The sequence below is a fragment of the Stigmatopora nigra genome, chromosome 6, assembly GCF_051989575.1.
Source record: "Stigmatopora nigra isolate UIUO_SnigA chromosome 6, RoL_Snig_1.1, whole genome shotgun sequence".
Lineage (NCBI taxonomy): Eukaryota > Metazoa > Chordata > Actinopteri > Syngnathiformes > Syngnathidae > Stigmatopora > Stigmatopora nigra.
In genome coordinates, this window is record NC_135513.1 from 5,706,061 (window position 1) to 5,725,679 (window position 19,619).

Sequence of the window (19,619 nt, forward strand, 5' to 3'; positions counted from 1 at the left end):
AACGAAAAGAGGCAGAAGGAGAAAAGCAAAATGGAGCATGAAAAACTGCACTGCATCAACGCTCTCACTTCACTCTAAGTTAATATTGAGTTGTCGCTATGACGCACTCCTATAATGCGTGGAGGTCGAAGGCTGCCACCAAAGTATTGCAGTTACAGTGCGATTTTATTCTAGGGTCAGGCCCCACCCAAAACGTTTTTAAGTTCCTGTGGTGAGAAAACATATGGAGGGTGCAGGTCATCCTAAATATGATCTACAAGCTCTTGTCAAAAGAAAAAAATGCTTCTTTATTTTTTATATTGGGCTTTATGGCTTCTTATCCAAAGCTTGTCAGTGTTTACTCCAGTCTTCATATAATATTTTCTTAATACAGCACATATCTATCACCGTAAGATTCCAAAACTTCTTGACAAGGAGGGATATAGGCCATCATCCTGCCACCCTTCAGTCCAGACTGCCCCTAAATGGGGCTGTTTTGCCCCAGGAATTTGACGTATTCCAAACAAATTGTTAATATTGTCAGAAATTCAAGGGTGAATATTCATGTTCATGCCATGCTTGCGTGTTTTTTTTCTTCTTTGGGTGCTTGGTTTCTTCCAACTACCGAAAAATATTCTTGCTAGATTAATTGAGCACACTAATTTATTCAGAGGTCAGAAGGTGGTCGTTAATAATTGTTTGTATCACTGCACAATTGGCTGTCTGCCTACATTCCACAGAAAGCTAGAATAGCCATCAGCATCCCCACAATACAATTGTATGTTGATGATTGTATATTCACTGAACAAAAACTACAGTTGAGTGTGAAATTTGGAATGATTGTAAAGAAAAATGGTTTTCTTTAGCATGTCCAATATGTTTATGGAGTAAATTGTTGTTCATACATAATATGTAAGTACAGTGACACATAGGGGGTGAGAAATATTTTTCACATGCAACAAACATGCTCACCTATTTCAATTTCCCCATTTTAAACAAAAATCTTGTGAGATTATATTGCAGAGAATAACCCGAATTTTTAGCTATAACCACACCAACTGTCTTGGTTAAAAACAACTTAATTATGATTACATATGCACAATTTTCCAATAATGTCTTATTGCCACAGTGCTAACCTGATGGTGTCCAGTCAATATAAACTCATCTCATTGTTCTCAGATGGTAATCCTTTGTCCATTAGAATCAACGCCATTCATCTCGCTCTCTGTTTCTCAGATAATTTACCCTAATTGAGATAAAGTCATCAACATTGCAACAAATGAGCTGAGCATCATGCTTACTTGTCATAATATCCATGTTTCCTTATACGTATGTGTGTGTTGCTGGTGTCTACAAAGGTTTAGGTATCATTATCCTAGACTTTCAATGAGGCCACTAGGAAGTGACGGTGAATCTCTTATTCAAATCACAGGGGCTTCTATTTCAAGATTTAATATTGTTATAGCACTCACCACATTCCTAACCAAATGTTGTGCAGCATTAAAAGCTTTGAAACAAACAAAGCCATTAACCAATGAAGTGGAACACTCTGAACGTACAAAACCATCATAATTTGCACAGTTTCCTCCAACAGGCATCTCTGTCTGCATTGTGAATCACATTAGGTGAAATTAGTTATTAAACTAATTAAATAAAGACATTACAAAAACTGAGAGAAGGGCCTTACTTGTGTTCTCTACTTATGTGTGCCCTGTAAGGTATTGTCTAGTACTTTACAGCTAATAGTTCACAACCTATATATATATATAAAATTATTTTTTTTAAATATTGCGGCCCATGACCCATCCATTTATCTGACCTTTTAAATGTATTTGATTTATTTCAGAAAACTCCAAAGTGTGTTTGCTTCAGTGCTTATAAAGTGTTCTAACCTAATCTGTAGTATGAAATCATGTTCCCATACTGTGCTATACTAGAAAGGACATAACAGCGAATAGAATTGCAAGAAAACATTGCTCGGGATTTTTATTTTCATGAAAACAAAACCTAATCCCAATGACTCGGGGTGGCCATGATAGATAGATCAACAAAAAAACACTGCAGTTTATTTTGTAGAGGATGTAGGCGCTATACAAAGCATATTTTTTTACAGAAACGTGCAGATTTTTTTTCTAAGCACCGTTGTTTTATTCTGGATTTTTTTTAAAGGAAGACTTGATTAGCCCTGAGGTATTACATAATGCTACTACAATGTGCAGTCGAAGAGCCTTTTTATAAATAAGATTTGCAATTTCACTGTACAATATTGTGCATAAAGTAATAAATGAGGGCAAACCACTGAGGAATTTGTGTATGTGTTGCAGTCAATATATTTGAAGTATACTGAGCATCTATATTTCATTAGATTTTGAGGAGTGTGATGGTGCTAAAAATAAAGCTTTACTGGGAGATAATTTAGTTTGGGCTCAGTTTCGCCAAGGAAACAATTGATTTATTACATATTGAAAATATGAGTTTCGGTAGTTTTTTTATTATTATTTTTAAGAGGGAATTGGTGTTATTGTTTAGGTTGTTGTCATGTTTACGCAAAAAACGCCCTAGTTTTAACTGAGATGACAAAATATCAACATGATGTGACATTGACCTGTTCTAAAGCAATATGATTTCATACAAAAGCTAAATTCTTCTTCTGTGATTAGTAGAAATCAGAAAACTAAAGACATGTCCAAAATGGTAACTGGTCATTCAATGAATGAATGAAAATGAGTGGGAGTAAGAAATGAATCACTTGCTGCTTTGAAAAAATGTAGAAAATAACCTTAAAAAATAGTAAACAGGAATGATGGAATTAAGGCAATCCACTGTACAATTACATTATCTTTAACAGATGTGCTGTACCCAGATGTTTTACACAAAAACAACACCAACATAATAATGTCCTCAGAGACAATGTGCACGACAACAGATGCTGCCAAAGTGGCAGTCAAGTGAATCTATAAATAAAAAACACAAGTCCAAAGAAAAAGACATTCACAATGGCCTCCAATGGCCATTTTCCCACCAGCATTGCGCACCTGACACTTTTATTCCTTTTGACCGTTGCAGTGACAGATGACTCAACACACTGTCACTAACTCCAGCCTTAGCACTTGTATCCACGTCGTCTTTGTGAGAATTTGCACACTACAAACTAAGAGCCATTTCGACGCTGAGTGAATCTCGCCAATGATTCACAAGGGTCAGTGACAGAAAAAAAATTCGAGCACATCGAAAAATTGCCAGTGTCTATTTTCTTATGAAAACTAGTCCTGAAAATTCTGCAACAAATAGTCATAAAAGCTTGTTATTGTGTGTTAACTGCTGTTGACAACCTAGACAGAACAATATTATGCCACCTTAGGCAGTTTTCATCAAGGTCATTTACTGTGCAACCAAGAGCGGGTGCTCTGTAAATAAGAGTCATAGCTTTCACTCATGAATCCGCATGATTGACATATATCCCTTAGTGCGCTGGCCTGTTGGATGGGCTACTGCTTTGATTACAGAGTGCTTGCGATGACTAGATTTTAAGACTGATGTTCACACCAAAAAAAGCAGACTTACTGCATTCCAATATATACAAATAACAGCCTGCTAAGATGAGGAAAGAGAAGATGAAGATGATGAAGCTTGATAAATGACAGGCTTTAGAGCAATGCATATGCACTCTGCAGTGAAGCGGACACATGCGGAACAGAATAATAATGTGCACGCTCTGTCCTCAGCCAGAATAGTCTTATTTATTTATTTATTCATTTGAAGCATGCGTCTAGCTATAAATATTTTACGTCAATGTGACGCCCATACAGCATCACAGGCTACATACAAGGTGACTATATAGCCCACCACAACTCCTTTACATTAGGTTACATCCTAGCCCCCCACTCTGCATTCAGTGGGACCGGTCAAGTGTTGCCTTTCCAGGCCACATTCCCATGAGCAAGCCTGGGGTTGCCATGCCATTGGCATGGTGATCTGCACACAGGTTGATACATCATCATACAGTCTTGAAAGGAAGCAATAATAAGATTTACCGTGTCACCAACAGGAGCACGTAAATACACATCCAGTCAGTGGACACCAAGTGGCGAAATTGCAACCGCTCTCGTACAGTCCTTAGATAGGATGAGAAATGACTTCACCGACTACGGTTCTTCTTACGGCGAAAGAAGCGAAATAAGCAGAAGAAAACGTGTGCAACCCTTTGCAAAGGAGCAGGAAGGTAGCGTGTGTATTCTCCCAAGCCACGCAGGAGGATGGACGGATGGAAGTCCGCTGGTCTGTGCAAGAGGAGGATAGAGGCGTATTTCTTTCCGCCTGTCTCCTCCCGTCCTCCCTCCCTCTCGTTCTCCCTCCTCTCTATCTCTATCCCACGTTATCGTTCCCCCCGATGCCTTTTTCGCCTTCTTTGACTTTTCTCCACTAGGGCCAAAACAGTGCGGTCAACTTCGTCGGAGACGGTCAGTGATGACAACCTGGTTAGATTATTTTTTGGGGGGGTCGGCCGAGCCAAGTGGACGCTCAGGGATGAGAGCCCGGTGACATGAGGTTTGTGAGGCAAGAAGGGCGGGGGAGAGCTCAAGGATGGGTGGGTGGCTGTTTTAGGAGCGCAGGGGAGGTGGTGATGATTTCTGCCAAGGGGATGCACGCAGAAAGATAGAAAGAAAAACGGAAAGAAAGCACGAGAAGAGTGCAGAGACCAAGTGAGCTATATCTGGTGGAAAACATGGACGTGGATCTGACTCCGAGATGTCTAGAGTAAGGGCTCCACCTACTGTGTGTAAACACGCAGAAAGAATGGGGTTAAACTTGGGGCAAAACTCAATGTTTACCCCAATAAACTTTATGATCGCATAAAGTTAGTTTATAAAGTTATTACCCTAGTAAATATAATGGGATTTAAAAAAAAGGCTGACAACAGTCTTGACTATTTAGGGCATTTTTTTTTAAAATCACAAAACTAGCACATCATCAACAGTAGGGGGAAAATAATGTATATGTTTTGCCCTATTATCTTATATAGATATACATATAAATTATATCCCCCCTTTATGTTTTTATTTATTTATTTATATATGTATATGTATATTTATATATGTATAAATGCCTGAATACAACTTTGCCAACTATACCCTCCTAAAATAGACAAATATATACTATACATTGACATACCTGTCAACTGGTACGTTCTCGCCGTAATTGGTACAACTGAAAGCCCATTTTTATATTGGTACGCTGTACACATGAAAATGGTACGCTAAACGGTGATTTTGAGAAAAAAAAATAAATTAAGGCACTTTCTAGCCATTTTTCACCATCCGCCATTGTTTCTTCCCGGAAACGCATGTCTGCCAAGTGATATATGTACCGGCGCCTCTGATTGGCTAAAAAAAAAAGATCATGATAAACATTTCGTTTTGTAACACTTTCACCATGTGATTTCCGTTTCCTGTTCCCTTGTTTATGTTTACTTTCATTTTCACTTGTTGTTCGTGATTTTTTACAAAAAAGTAAAGTGGTAAGATTTTCCATGTATTTATACATATATGTAAGGGCGAAAACAAAATTTGGTAAGATCACAAATGGTTCGAGGTTGACAGGTATGCATTGAGAGTGTTATTTGCTAAACTGCGTGGCTCTACTTAATGACGTTGTGTCCAATGGGTGTCCGGACAGAGGATCATCCATCGGTCGACATGCGCACTCGAGGGCGCACAAACGAGGTTGCCAATTTGTAACACGCTTTGATAGCAGGTTGTATTTAATGCGTCGTGATTATTAGGGGCTGATGGAAACGCACTTGTATTGCGTATCCAGGCGACTTGGAGAAGGCTTTAAGCGTCCACAGTAACATCTCGGACCTGTTGCACTTCCCCCTGCGTCAGTGAATCAAGTCTGCAGAGCTTTATTGGCCGGCCGCGATGATCGTCTGCTCGTCACGGTAATGGATAGAATGAGGTTCTGCTGTCTGTATGTCATGTCAAATTACTACCTAACGCGCATATTTAATGATCATAAATGATTTTCATATTGATGTTGTCTACTCTGCATCACCCTTATTAAAAGAAAATAAATTCCAAATAAACCGTGAAGGGCATATTCCCTGCGACGAACCTATCTGTTGCCTATTAATTAGCTTTTCAATGAGACGTTGTCATTGCCAACTGAAACCACTTGTGCACAAATTCAATGGACACTTCATTATGGACAAGTCAATTTAAAAGCAATACAACAATAGCTTTAAAAAAACGAATAATAAAAAGCTAAATCTGCTTTTAGAGGACAAAAATGATTCATAACATGTTGAGTTGAGTGATGGATGTTAAAAGTGTGTAATTAAAAAAGTTTTTAACAAATAACACCACACAATGGGATACAATTGATTACTACAAAATGTAATAAAAGTGGACACGTATTAATTTATATCTGTCTGTGACAGCATCCAAATTAATGGCGACGTGAGATCACTTTTATTCATATGCATAAGATTGTGCAAGAGTTTACATAATGTTGTGAGTATCAACATTATAAATATATAGTGGACTGATAGAGAGGCAGTATGTCGCAGGTAATTACCATCGGGGACTGGTAAATCCTTTTGGAGATTTAAATCCTGCTAAAGAGCATTAGTTAACAAGCCACTCGCTTGTATGAGAAAAAATGATAATGGCAAGGGAAATGAAGTGTGTTGTTGAACAGATGTGGAATACATATTGGTCCCATTTCTTTCATTATGATCGGAAGATGATTCTGTATGCAGTCAGAATTAATTGGTAGAAGAAAGTTGTAGAGAATGTTGGCGACTCTTTTCACACATACAGTGAGAACAATTTTTTTTATTAGTCTTTTTTCCCCCTGCAGGTGTTAAAATCAATGGCGCAATGAAGAAAATGACATTTAACTGAAACAGGAAGTCAAAGCAAGCAAGCAGGTCTATGATGGAGATCATTGGTAAGTTTACTAAAGACTTCTAGACCAGACACGATGGCTCCATATTTCTATTCTGTATTTAAGGCAATGTTGTTGGTGTAGTGCACTCAAAGAAGATGACAACTTTGTTGTGAAGAGTTTCTGGCACCTTAAGCGTCTGCTGTGTGCAATTACTGAATTTGTGTGTCATGCTCAATAGCTCCTGTCACACAAAATTCAGCAGGCAAACATGACCCCATGCAATTTTCAGGCTCCTATGATTACAGACACTCACAGAATTATTGAAACTAAAACTCCCAAAGTCAAATTGCAACAATAACTTTCACTGTCACCGTTTATTACCGCTAATCCCAATATGTATTAAAAAGGATTTGCAATTGGAAAAACTCAATTCACTAGTGTAGAATTGTTTTCCCATTGACTAAAACATCTGTTATTTTATGCAACCAAAATGAAGAATAAAAATTGTAAGATGCATTATTTTCTTGATGTACTGTACGAATTGTTTGTAGTGAAATAAAAACAACAAAAAAGCAGACATCCATTGAATGGTTTGAGGGATGATGGCTGAAATCTGCTTTAGTGAAGTGTATACTGCAGCTCTGGGCGGCCTGTAGGTTGAGTGGTTTAGCGGGTCGGCCTCACAGTGGGAGATCTGGGTTCAGATCCAGGTTGATCCACCTGTGTGGAGTTTGCATGTTCTCCCTGAGCCTGCGTGGGTTTTCTCCAGGTACTCCGGTTTCACATTCCAAAGACATGCATGATTGGCTAATTAGCCACTCTAAATTGACCCTAGGTATGAGAATGAGCGTGAATGGTTCTTTGTCTCCTTGGCTGGCCACCAATTAGAGTGTCCCCCGCCTCTGGCCTAAAATCAGCTGGGATTGGCTCCAGCACCCCCACCCCGCAACTCTGGTGAGGATAAAGCGCTTCAGAAAACGAGATGAGATGAGATACTGCAGTTCTTTCAGCTCAAATGGATGTGGGACCATTAAGGCTTGAGATTTCTAGTGGTATTATTTTCCTTTATTATATTGTGATTGTTTTATAATTGCGTCTTTGAAATTCCTGATGCCGAATACTGATGAATATAAAAGACAGGCTTCCATTTATGCTTTCAGAATTAGGCTAGTTGTGAGTGTTAAGGACACGCCATAGCTCCAGGGATGACTGCAAAGTCACCCGGGAGAAACCTTGTAGCTGAATGACACACAAATTAATGCCGTACAATTTCTGAGCAGATACTCAGCGTGCCTTGGAGGCTGTGGAGCGACTTCAAGCCAAATTGAAAGAGCGAGGGGAGGCTCCAGCTCAAGAAAAACTCAGCCTGCTGAAAACTGTTCTACGGAGCCCCCTATTCCTTCATATATTAAGCTTACAGAAGACTCAGCAGAAGCCCCCAGCCAAGGTACAGCATGAGCTCAAGTGTGTGTGGGTGTTTGGTGTACATTGAATGAGTAAGAAGGGAGCTGGAATCATTCCTTAAAATACTGAATGCAGGAAGCAAACCGGATGAGTAATCTTCTTACCTTGGCTTACCACTAAAGCCTGAAGACAGCAAGAGGGAGGCAGGAAGAGGGTTAAAGGAAGAAGTGGTTGTACACAATGTAATGTCAATAAGTTATCAAAGAGTCATACACACGTTTTTGTGTAGTGTTGTATGTGTTCCGGACGTGATCAAGATACAACTGCTCTAGTACTTGAAAAGGGTTATTTACTGTGTAGTTTATGTGAAAGATAACTCAAAATCAAGGTGTTATGTTGCTTGGCAGTGTATCAAGGCTTGATAAGTGTGATTAAGTCTTAATAGGCTAACACAAGCATTATTGCGTCTTCCAGTTACTGTTCAGGAGTCATTGAGAGCTTTCATCTTGACTACTCTCTCTACAATCTGCTATTGCTTCTTCATATTATTATTAATATTATTCCTATTATTGTTTATTATAGCCTTGACCAAGAAAGAACATTATCATATCTCCACCACCATTTAAAATTCACATTGTAAAGAAGAAAAAAAAATACTGCTGCTTTAAGGATGTATCGATTCAAAACAATACTTTTAGTTGCTATTATGGTTTAATCCATCACAGATAGTTTTATGTTAATATGTTTCTGTCTGGCTCTTTGATACCTCTGCTGCAATAACTAAATGGTTGTTGATTAGCTTAGTGTCATTGACTTGGGTATTGAGACATCGCAGAGTAAACATTTCATAAGAAAATTAATATTGAACCTAATGAATAATGGCATATAATCACCAACATCAATGCTTGTGTTTATTTGGGTTTGCCTTATCACAGCAACCTTAATCATTGTTTGCCTCCTATTTCCAAATTTTCCAGGCCAAGGGTCTTTCCAAATCAGTGTCAATGAGCTATGGCAAGTGCCAAGGTGTGTCGATGGATTCCAAGGCACTCAGCCACAGTGACTCCTACACCTGGGCCATGGAGAACCAAAGACCTAAGTCCTTCCATAGAGACGGAAGTCTTTCTTCTCTGGACTCACAGGACTTGTCCTTTCCAGATCTCTACGCAGAAAACTGCATGCCCATTGAATCACAGGTATCTCAAATATAAATCGTAAGCATGAGATTATTTTTAAAAAGTGCAGCAATTTATTCTCAAGGCACATATATTGCCTTTCAAAATGCTAATTTTTTTTTAGTGAATATGACACAAGCATTGCTGAGTATTAAATTTTGTGATTCTGCTCGACTTGCACGATGTCAATTTCGTTTATATGCCTTTCCTTTAGTACTGCACACCACCTCGGATTTCCCGAACTATGTCCATGGGGAGGAATCTGTCAGCAATTGCCCATGAGGTATACACATCTGTTTTTTTCTTATTGGCTTTCTATTAGAAGTTGTGTATATCAGCTTCAATTGTGGTGCTCAGTTGTAACTCGTATATGTGATAATGTATTTTGGTCGCTGCGTCAATCACAGAATTGCCGAACTATGGACCAATTTGGGAATGTTTATACAACAACAGGGGAGCATTGATGGCTGTAGTAAGGGAGGATATGAAAGTCGGTAGTGTCCTGGAGGATGGTGCAAGATCATATCTAATTTCGTGGGACGTTTTGTCTTGACTAGGCTGTTCTTTTTTTTTTTTAATTCATTAGAGGCGACACCTGGAAATCATAGAATTAACTAATGATGGGAAAGGGCTCGGCTTTGGCATCATAGGAGGACGAAGTACAGGAGTCATGGTCAAAACAATACTGCCTGGTGGAGCAGCTGGAAAGGTGCGTGATTGAAAAATTGCTTAAAATGTGCAATTTGGTCAGACAATGAGAAAATCAATGTTAATCTAACATTGTACTGAACTTTGTAAGAAGTAATGCAAAATCCCCCCCCCCCCAAAAAAAAAAAAATCTAACATTCCTCAAATGTAAACACACTTCTTGTATTTTATTTTTAAATTAGCATGATAGACTTGCTCTCACATTGGCTCCCAACACCTCGCTACCCTCCCATTGAGCACTCTTAATGAGTTAACATAAAAATGTCTTCTGATTATATGTTGGCATACCAAGGATAAACGCCTGCGCAGTGGGGACCAAATCTTGCGCATTGGAGATACCGATTTGGCTGGCATGAACAGTGAGCAGGTTGCACAGGTGAGATAATGGACGGATGGATGGATAGATAGATGTGGGGTCCATTAATATTCATTGCCCTCCTGGCCCAGGTGCTGAGAAATGCTAGTAGCAAGGTAAAACTACTCATCGCCAGGGATATCAACAAGGACAACATTTTCTCTCCTGTCCTCAGCCAGGAGTCCTTGGATGGCGAGGTCTGTTACAATTGCAAATTGTACTCAAAATAAAAAAAATATCATTGTAAAAGACAACATTCTAGAGGTTGTAGTGTTCAAGCAATGGTTCAGTTCCTGTGATTTTTTAAAAAATATATATTTTTGTAATCATTAATACATTAATCTTTACATACCTTGAATTGGTGTGTACTTGTTTAGAAAACAAGAATGAACTATTACCAACACAAGTCATAAATAGAGCTGGGCTGTTTTAACTGCACAGCAATGACCATGATCTTACCCCTCAAATGTTAAATATATACTATCAATGTGTAATTATTCTTAATAAATTGGGAAGGTGTAAATTGTGGTATAAACAATGTTTTCTGTGTGTTTCTCACCAGGTTTATGACTTAAATGATGACTATGAATTCAGTGTGCAGTTTACTAAAAACAGTTGGGGATTGGGATTCACCATTTCCAGCTATATTGGTGACCTAAACTCAAGTAATAAAGAATGTTTCATACATTTTATAAACTAAATTGAGGGGGGAAAGGTGGAGTTGTGATGAGCATCATTTTTGTTCTTCCTCCTTAGTGTACAGTGCTGGTGTGACAGTGAAAAGTATTTTAAAAGGGAGCAGTGTTGACCAGGATGGACACATTCATATTGGCGATATCATCTTGTCTGTAAGTATGAATAAAAATCATTTGAAATGGTTTGGACTGTTTATGTGCTTGTTGAAGAATAAACATCCATTCATTTATTTTCTGAGCCACTTATCCTCACGAGGGTTGCTGGGGTGCAGGAGTTTGTCCCAGTCCAAAACGGGCAGCCTAAAACTGCCTAACATGGGTGGGGATAAAATCACAGCCGTGCACATTTTTGATATGAATGACATTTCTGTGACTTTGTTGACAAGAACAACACAAACAAAAAATATATCTTAAATTGTTTTACCATTGAAGGTCCACTATGATTGGTGGTGCTCAGTCACAGTCCATTTGCTATAAAATATACTAAAAGCTAATCAGAGAGATAATGATTTACAGTAGGGCTGTACCAGGTTGGTTAAGATAGTGTGAATAATGTAGAGTTGGAAAATGACGCAGGCAACTAATATTTAGTTTCACCGTTGCTTTTGGGACTGATAAACTAAATGTCTGTTTCCAAACTAGAAATTGAAATCACAAACCTTTGAGAGCCATTATAGTAAATTGCACCTTTTCTGCTGTGAAAGTGCCTTGGAATTTGAGGACAAATTCCAGGGCTTTACCCCTCACAGTGACATCTTTTTGTAAATATAGTAAGCCTGTTGTTTCTGCTTTTCTGACCCTGACATTTTGTATTGCTAGAAAATGCTATTTTTGCCGCATGATTACATGCAGAAAACTAGAAAGTCTGGGAACAAATGGCAATAACAATAAACATCTCTAACAAATAGCTCTCATGGCAGCCTGTCCCACATGGTATTAATATCTTAGCTCAAATTTTCTTGTTTATTTTTAAGTTCAAGGTTTGCATAAGGTCCCAACTTCAGTTTGGTGCTATTTACAGACCAGGAGGAAAACCGTGTGGACAAGCTAAAAGCCCCAAAAGGGATATGTTCTGGGAAATTGACTTTTCAACTGTTTGTATACACATAATTAGGTCTCTGGAGTTCTTGCTGACCCATGTGTGACTGAAAAATTATAGAACCAAGTAAACGTTTTGTTCGCTGCCACTTCTGAAAAATGTGTCTTGACCTGGAATGAATTATATCTTGGCAATAATTAAATCACATAGTGATGCCTTTGTACAAGTGCAATTCATTTCCCCATTTATGCAGAAAAATTAGACTAGAGGGATTATGTATGAGTGTTAAATCATACAAGCAAGTGACTTACATTCACAGGTTGCTTTCAATCTCTCATGACACAAAATTTGGTTGGCAGTATAAAATTTCCTCACACGGTCACAAACCTTGCAATATATGCCTGGTTGTCATGTTAACAAAGGTTTATAGAGTCTGGCCCCCACAAATACCACTTAAAATGTGCTTAAATTGTGATAAATGGAGGTTAATTGTACTTTAGTCATTCCAGCTTTGTGCAGCGTGATTGAGCAATTTCAGAGCTTTTGTTAAGGTACTCTGGAAGCATTTCTAAGTGGGGAAAATGCAGATTCAATCTCCTGTGTGTAGCATATTTCTTGAGATACTTGGGTCTGTTAGGAGAAAGTTCCACATTTTCACATAATATTCTGGATGTCCTTCAATGGACAAGAAACAGAAAAAATTAAATGATTTGATAATTATTTCGCTAATTATCAGTCCTGTTAAGGACCTGTGTTAGACTGGAGTGTGTTTTAGACTGTTTTCCTTTGTGTGACAACTCACAAATTCAAAGAGGAAGTATAAAATATTTATACGTTGACTCAAAAATCTAATGAGTCATGCAGTAGGTTGAATGGTGTGTGAGTTAAGGTAACCAATGAGGAGTATGAGGAATGGTTTAAATTTTTTAAGAAATGGGATGCAAAAAAAAGGATCAAGAGTACTAACTGCTCTTAAATTAACCCCCTTTCTGTCTCCAGTTTTTGAAGTGTGTACCACTATAAGTGGCACAAGCTGTAGAAACAGCAGTAGCTTCATTAGGAAGGATTTTTACCTGAATGTGACCAATTCAAGAATAAAATATAAAGGTTGGAACTTGCTGATCATGATACCAGTTCATTTTCAATAGACTCACTGCCAGCTTCCTCATTTGTATTTTTATGCTACCTCAATATCCAGTACTGGTTTGTGGAAACCATTGCTGTACGGCTTCGATTTCTTGGCAGCATTTCCTTGACTCTTCCTTAATCTCTGTCATGCTCCCTTCTCCGTGTCACTTTCCCAGGTGGATGGTGTGAGCCTGCAGGGCTGCAGTGAGCAGCGTGCAATGGAGGTGTTGAGAAGGACAGGCCCTGTAGTCAGACTGAGGCTGCTGAGAAAGACTGTCTGTCTTAGTCACATCTTGCCCCCAGTTCCTCCACTGGAACCCCTCAGACACTCCCACAGCTTCCACGAGGGCAATCCCTATAGAGTGGGCCTAAACAAGATTCATGAGACAGGTTAGATGTTGGAATAAGCATAACAAACTCGATTTATTTTTCCACATTATCTTTTGGTTTTTATGATGAGGCTCCTTGGCCTAAATGATATTCATAGACATTTCTAGCTTCCTTTTTCAGTTTCTATAAAGAAAGAAGACCACATACTGTTATTGAACATTTACAATCTATTGACATTTTGCGAAAACTCTGTCTTTGCCTGGATAATATGACTCACTTTTGATTCTCCCAGTCAGAGAGATATTTGTTGACTCAGTATGTGTTTTAGCACTTGCAATGCATTTCATTAAATTGTATTGGTGTCCCAGTAACTGTAACATTGACATTATTCATAGTGAGTTGAGACGCATGTTTGTTAAAATCTTTGCTTCCTCCCAGGAATATGCTCACTGCGTGAAATCTCCCGGCGTGTTGCATACGCCAACAGACGGCCCCGACATGATTCAAGAAACGGTAAGCTCCCCTTTCCTTATGCTGCACTGCAGTCTGCAAGTGGATGATGAGACTCACTCTGATACTCTTAAGTAGGCTTGTGGAAGAGCAATGTAGCGGCAAAAGCATGCTCTTTGATGAGAGTCTATTTATAGTGATGTGCAATCATGTGTTTATCCAACTTATTCAGCTCTTTCCAGATGATTTGCCTCTTAGCTTTCCTGCATATGTGTCTTTATAGAGAGATTTCTTATGATTTGATTGGGGAGTTCTTTTTAAAGGAGCTTTGATTAGTATGAAGCATTCAAAGATCAAATACAGGAAAACATTGATTTGATGCGAAGATGCGGCTTTGATTAATGCACTTTTTAGTGGCTTTTTATACGAACATCATTGCTCCAAGGTCAGGTAGTTTTCTCTTTTAATATACAGTACAGATAATGAATATGTTTTCTAGCCTAGCGGGAATAAATGCTACAGGCCTATGATCATATTTGGCTGTTAATTGTATGTGTATGTGTGGCGTTGGGGGGATGTCTTTGACCCCAGCAGTACGACTGACACTGGCAGAGGAAGAAGATCTAAGGATGAGGTGGCAATGTGCAGTTGGACCCCGATTCGAAGTTATAGTATGTACTTTTGTTAATATTTATATCATACATTGCTTGAATCGTCATTTTGGTTATGACTTCATGTGACTTAAAGCTTAAGCATCAAATGGCAACAAATGTATATTAATACCTCAAGAATTGCATGGTTTTAGGCAACCACCACATGTGTTTACAATAGTATGAATCCTCTATAAGTTTTTAAGGTGCAGGTGAGAAAGTCTGTCGTTTCCACTAATTAAATGAATGGTTGCATTATCATTGATGGAATACATTTTCTACATTCCAGGAAAATGTGTTAAGTTCATATTCATACTTAACTCAAGGACTCCCGTGTTGGAAAGAGGTGATATTTTTACTCTTCCTGTTTTAGGTTTGCCAGCTGGAGCGTTTCAGTGAGACAAGTGGCTTGGGCATCAGTCTAGAGGCACGGGCTGGACACCATTACTTGTGCTCTGTTTTACCAGAAGGCCCAATTGGCCAAAGTGGCAAGATTTTCACTGGGGACCAGATCCTAGAGGTGAGGATCCTGAACTTGTCAATAGGCTAAGGGTTGGGATTTTTGTGTTGTTCTTTTAACAGGAAAAGCAATAGGGTGAATGGGTGGTTAACTTGCCTCCTTCTACTGTATGCACGAAGCAAACCGTGATTGAAACCAATTAGTTGTCTGTATCAAACTCAATTGGGGGGCATTTCTTTAAGAGTGTATAATATTAACATTTTTTTAAATATGATCCTGAACATTTCATTTAGATCACCATTTGAGAGTAGCATCAAGTAAGAAACCAGTAGCATTAACAAGAAGCTGGATGTCAGTGTGCCCGGCATTTCTGCTCTTAAGGGGGCAGAGTTTGCACTCCCACAGCTGCCATAAGCAAGAATCATGAACTCACACACATTACTCGTCATTCGTGAGGAAAGCTTGTCAAATTTTGGCAAGTATCCAAGTGAATTTTGCAGCCATTTGTGGACCTTTGCTGTACTCTTCCACTCTAAATCTCTGTCACATTGCAAGGCTTTGATCCTCACCTCAGAATTCCACCATAGCAAAGTTGATTTTTTTTCTCCCAATTCCCAAACTAACCCCTCAATTTCTAAGTCTATTTGAATATTAAAAAGAGAAACTACTCACCGACCCAAAGTATTACAGACATCCCAAAATGGACAAAACATTGATTTTGATTTGAGTTTGTATTAGACTCAAAACATATTATTACATTTTGCTTCGTTTTATAACATTCTCAAACAAAACCGAAAAAAATGGAGGTAATTTAGCTTACCTCAACATGTCTTTTGTATTCATTAATTCCGCCATAATGGGTAATTTTGAAGTCATTGTTGCACACTGTACACCTCGTCATCATTTTTATCTTGACTAAATATATCATGAAGTATATTTTGTTATAAAGTAAGTTTATTATTTTCATTTATTTGTGGCAGATGTGTCTTTCTGTAACATGCATTATATGTAAACTCCATTGCAGGTGAATGGTATCCCACTTATTGGAGAGACACACAAAGAGGTGGTCAACATCCTCAAGGAGCTGCCCATGTGTGTTTACCTGGTTTGCTCCCGCATTGTGCCCCCTGCTATTCCTGACAGTGATGAAGAAGAAGAGGAGGATTGCCACCTTACCCTGAAAGAGCTACTGGCTGAGTTCAATGACAAGGTGAATGGCAGGGAAGGCCTGATGTGTCTGCAACTGCTTTTCAATTCTTTTTCCTGCTGCAGGATCAACATTTATTTTCCCTTTTCTCAGTTAGACCAGGGCTGCGTTATTCCCTGTCCTACAGCTGAGGACATCACAAAGCGTGGTGTGCCCCCCATGTCTCCCCCACTTGCAATGTGGGAGAGAGAAGCACAGGTGGTAGAGCTGGAGAAAGGCGATTCAGGATTGGGCTTCAGCATCCTAGACTATCAGGTAATAGACAAGAACCTCAACCTTTCTGAAAATAAGTCAGACTGGAATAAACGGCAGCCTCACCAATCAGTGAAGAAAAATGTGTGTCCAGCAATCTAAAAAGACTCTGGGAGAAAGTTTATTTTCTATGTGAAGGAATATACTGTGCAGATAACTAATATAAAAATGAACTATTGTTTTTATATTTCGCCAATTTTCCAGTGTTGCCACCCACACAATCCATACTACTTGTTAAAAATCATGAGCAAAACAATACAGCTCTAGATAGCTATTCTCAAGATGGGTTTGACAAATAAAATAACAAAAAATAGGTACATTTCCCTGTACCCTGGCGGCTTGACTGGTTAGCGTGTCAGCCTCACAGCTTTGGGGTCCTGGGTTCAAAACCATGTCAGTCCAACTGGTACATTTCCTCTTGAAAATTAAAATGAATATTTTTGTGAATGTTTGTGTAAATAACAGATAAATTGTCTGTCTTGAGATGTTGACATATTAACTACTAGACGTTTGTCTAATGTGTGTGTAGAAATTGTTCATGTGTGACTTTGTCTATATGCTTGTTTGGCAGGATCCAGAGGATGCCACTAAAACAGTCCTGGTAATTCGCTCCTTGGTGCCGGGCGGTGTGGCTGAGAGAGATGGCCGCCTTCTCCCGGGAGATCGCCTCATGTTTGTCAATGAAACCAATCTGGAAGGCTCGAGTCTGGATTATGCTGTGCATGTGCTGAAGTCCACTGGCTATGGCCCTGTGCACATTGGTGTTTCTAAGCCACTGCCGGTAAATTTGGAAAATTCATGTCTATTTGAACAAATTACAGATCAGATGTAAACAGCGCCTCAAGGCAAACATATTCATTTTCAAGTGTTTTCCTAGTTCTTTAGAAAGGCAGTAGTGGCCTGTATACGCTTCACATGAAATGGAAATCATTTGGATATAATGCCTATCGGGCAATTTGTCCACTGTAAACTCATGCTGCTGTTTTAGGCACCCTCTTTGTTCCACTTGTATGTTTCTTGGTAATATGTACTGAAGATTGGCGCCACAGCCTCCTAGATCGCACATTTCTCTATAATACTTAATATATAATATTAAAATAAATTAGTCTTAAAGTTCAATCTTAGGTTAATTGAATTTTAAACTGGTTTTATGCATATATAGCTCATCAGAAATGTTTAATATAACATTTAATATTAACCTATGTCCCTGAAAGAAAATCCATCAGTACAACTCACTTTATGTTCAATTTAAAAGATACAGGATTTACATTGAAAAAAACCTGATTTATTTACAGAGATATTGGCTTTGCATTATTGACATTTGCATAGACATATGTTATACACTTTAACATGTCACACATACTTTAATTTATGGATTAATTTTTGATTGATGTGTTGTTGAGGGCTGAAAGTAACTACTGCATGTTTGCCCTTGGCAAACAAACAAGCATCAAGACAAGCTAAAAAAAAAAAAAAACATGCAACATGCCCGATTGAACATATGAAAAATATATTTGCTGTCGTAAATGAATTAAATTATGAAATACAAAGACATCTGACAAATATGTACCAATGGATTAATTTTGAAATTGCGTGACTTAATGTTTGGCATATTGAAATAGTTAATGAACTTAGAAGTTATTTACAACTGATTCAAAATATGCACACATAATTGAAGACATTGTATTCCATGACTGAACTAAAGATGTGGCTAAATTCACTGCATGACTTGGACATTTCTGGCGTAACCCAACGTGATATATATTGAAAATATAATTGGCTGAATGACTCACGTTAAGTATGTGACGTTTTATTATCCAAGACTAGCTAATTACTGAATGTACTCTCAAGAACTCTCTTTTGTTGTGGACTGTGGCTTAGTAACAAGGACCACCGGGTCCAGTTACAGGCTGTCTGAATATTTAATGCCCCTCCAAGGTGAGCACATAGCTCAGCCACACTAGAAATAGAGAGGCCAGAGGAGGAGTGACTGATATCTAATTTACTGCCATCTCTCAACTTTACGTGGCGTATACTTTGTAATTGTAACAAGCTGCTATTGGTAATTGTATTTTGTCAGTTGGAACTTTGTGGTGGCCTGACGCCCATCTTGGAGAGGAGCCTGCGAGGTTCTTGCGATGACAGCGATAGCCACACTCAGGTCAGCCTGCTAGCGGATGCAGCCGAGGCCAACACTTGCAACGTGGCGGATAACAACTTCCATCCATATTACAACAACTTGGTAAGAAACATGTATACATACATTTTAGATAGATAGATAATCTATTTCTTAGAAAAGCCAGTGGGTGATTTTTGATAGCCATTCTATTTCTTAGAACAGCCAGTGATTGAATGTGTGTTCTTTGGAAACTACATGGTGCCCATAAGCACTGCTTTCATATAAGTATTAAAATATTTAAATAATTACATATTTAAACACACCAAATAACAACTTAAAATTATGTTATGCACACTCAAGAAACAATTACCTGATTAACAAATGTCAAAGGCACATGAATCATGAACTCCCTGGTATGATCCTGGAAAAGATTTAAAAATTACCCTGAAAGGGGGCTTTAGGCCAGACGATCGCACTCAAACTCTGCTGACAGCAACGATCCCACTTCGGACGGGCTCTGGCATTTACCTGGAGCACACTGTATTTGAGGCAGTCTGGCAATGTACTGCACTGTCGTACATGTTGTCCACTATGGACGTTGGATTCAACGTCTGCCTACAGCGTGCTAACACTCTAAATTGCCCTTAGGTATTGGTGTGAGTGTGCATGGTTGTCCATCTCCTTGTTCTCAGCCAATTGCTCCTCTTATTTATGATTGCAATTCCCTTAATAAGTGATTTAAAAAAAAAAAGTGCGAATGCAACGTGCCAAAATACT

General features: G+C 38.7%; 2 protein-coding genes across 18 annotated transcripts in view; one reads left to right on the forward strand and one right to left on the reverse strand.

The window, feature by feature from the left end:
- Window positions 1-4,526, reverse strand: part of adgrl3.1 (adhesion G protein-coupled receptor L3.1) — a 100,669-nt gene extending 96,143 nt beyond the window's left edge. For 8 of the 11 annotated variants that reach the window (XM_077718097.1, XM_077718107.1, XM_077718098.1 and 5 more), the window contains exon 1: window positions 4,014-4,525. The gene's annotated coding sequence lies outside the window, so the exon portion shown is untranslated. Of the gene's footprint in view, window positions 1-4,013 lie in introns of all 11 variants that reach the window. The other 3 variants (XM_077718105.1, XM_077718104.1, XM_077718100.1) reach the window with 1 other exon arrangement.
- Window positions 4,527-5,649: 1,123 nt separating this feature from the next.
- LOC144198011 (multiple PDZ domain protein) overlaps window positions 5,650-19,619 on the forward strand; it is a 34,075-nt gene continuing 20,105 nt past the window's right edge. For 4 of the 7 annotated variants that reach the window (XM_077718791.1, XM_077718794.1, XM_077718795.1 and 1 more), the window contains exons 1-17: window positions 5,712-5,920; window positions 6,841-6,930; window positions 8,151-8,317; window positions 9,252-9,470; window positions 9,664-9,732; window positions 10,036-10,158; window positions 10,450-10,533; window positions 10,605-10,709; window positions 11,075-11,177; window positions 11,269-11,360; window positions 13,551-13,764; window positions 14,143-14,217; window positions 14,746-14,825; window positions 15,178-15,324; window positions 16,289-16,726; window positions 17,295-17,504; window positions 18,804-18,965. In XM_077718791.1, the coding sequence (XP_077574917.1) occupies window positions 6,915-6,930; window positions 8,151-8,317; window positions 9,252-9,470; window positions 9,664-9,732; window positions 10,036-10,158; window positions 10,450-10,533; window positions 10,605-10,709; window positions 11,075-11,177; window positions 11,269-11,360; window positions 13,551-13,764; window positions 14,143-14,217; window positions 14,746-14,825; window positions 15,178-15,324; window positions 16,289-16,726; window positions 17,295-17,504; window positions 18,804-18,965 (2,304 nt within the window). In that variant the 5' untranslated portion in view covers window positions 5,712-5,920; window positions 6,841-6,914. The other 3 variants (XM_077718792.1, XM_077718796.1, XM_077718793.1) reach the window with 3 other exon arrangements.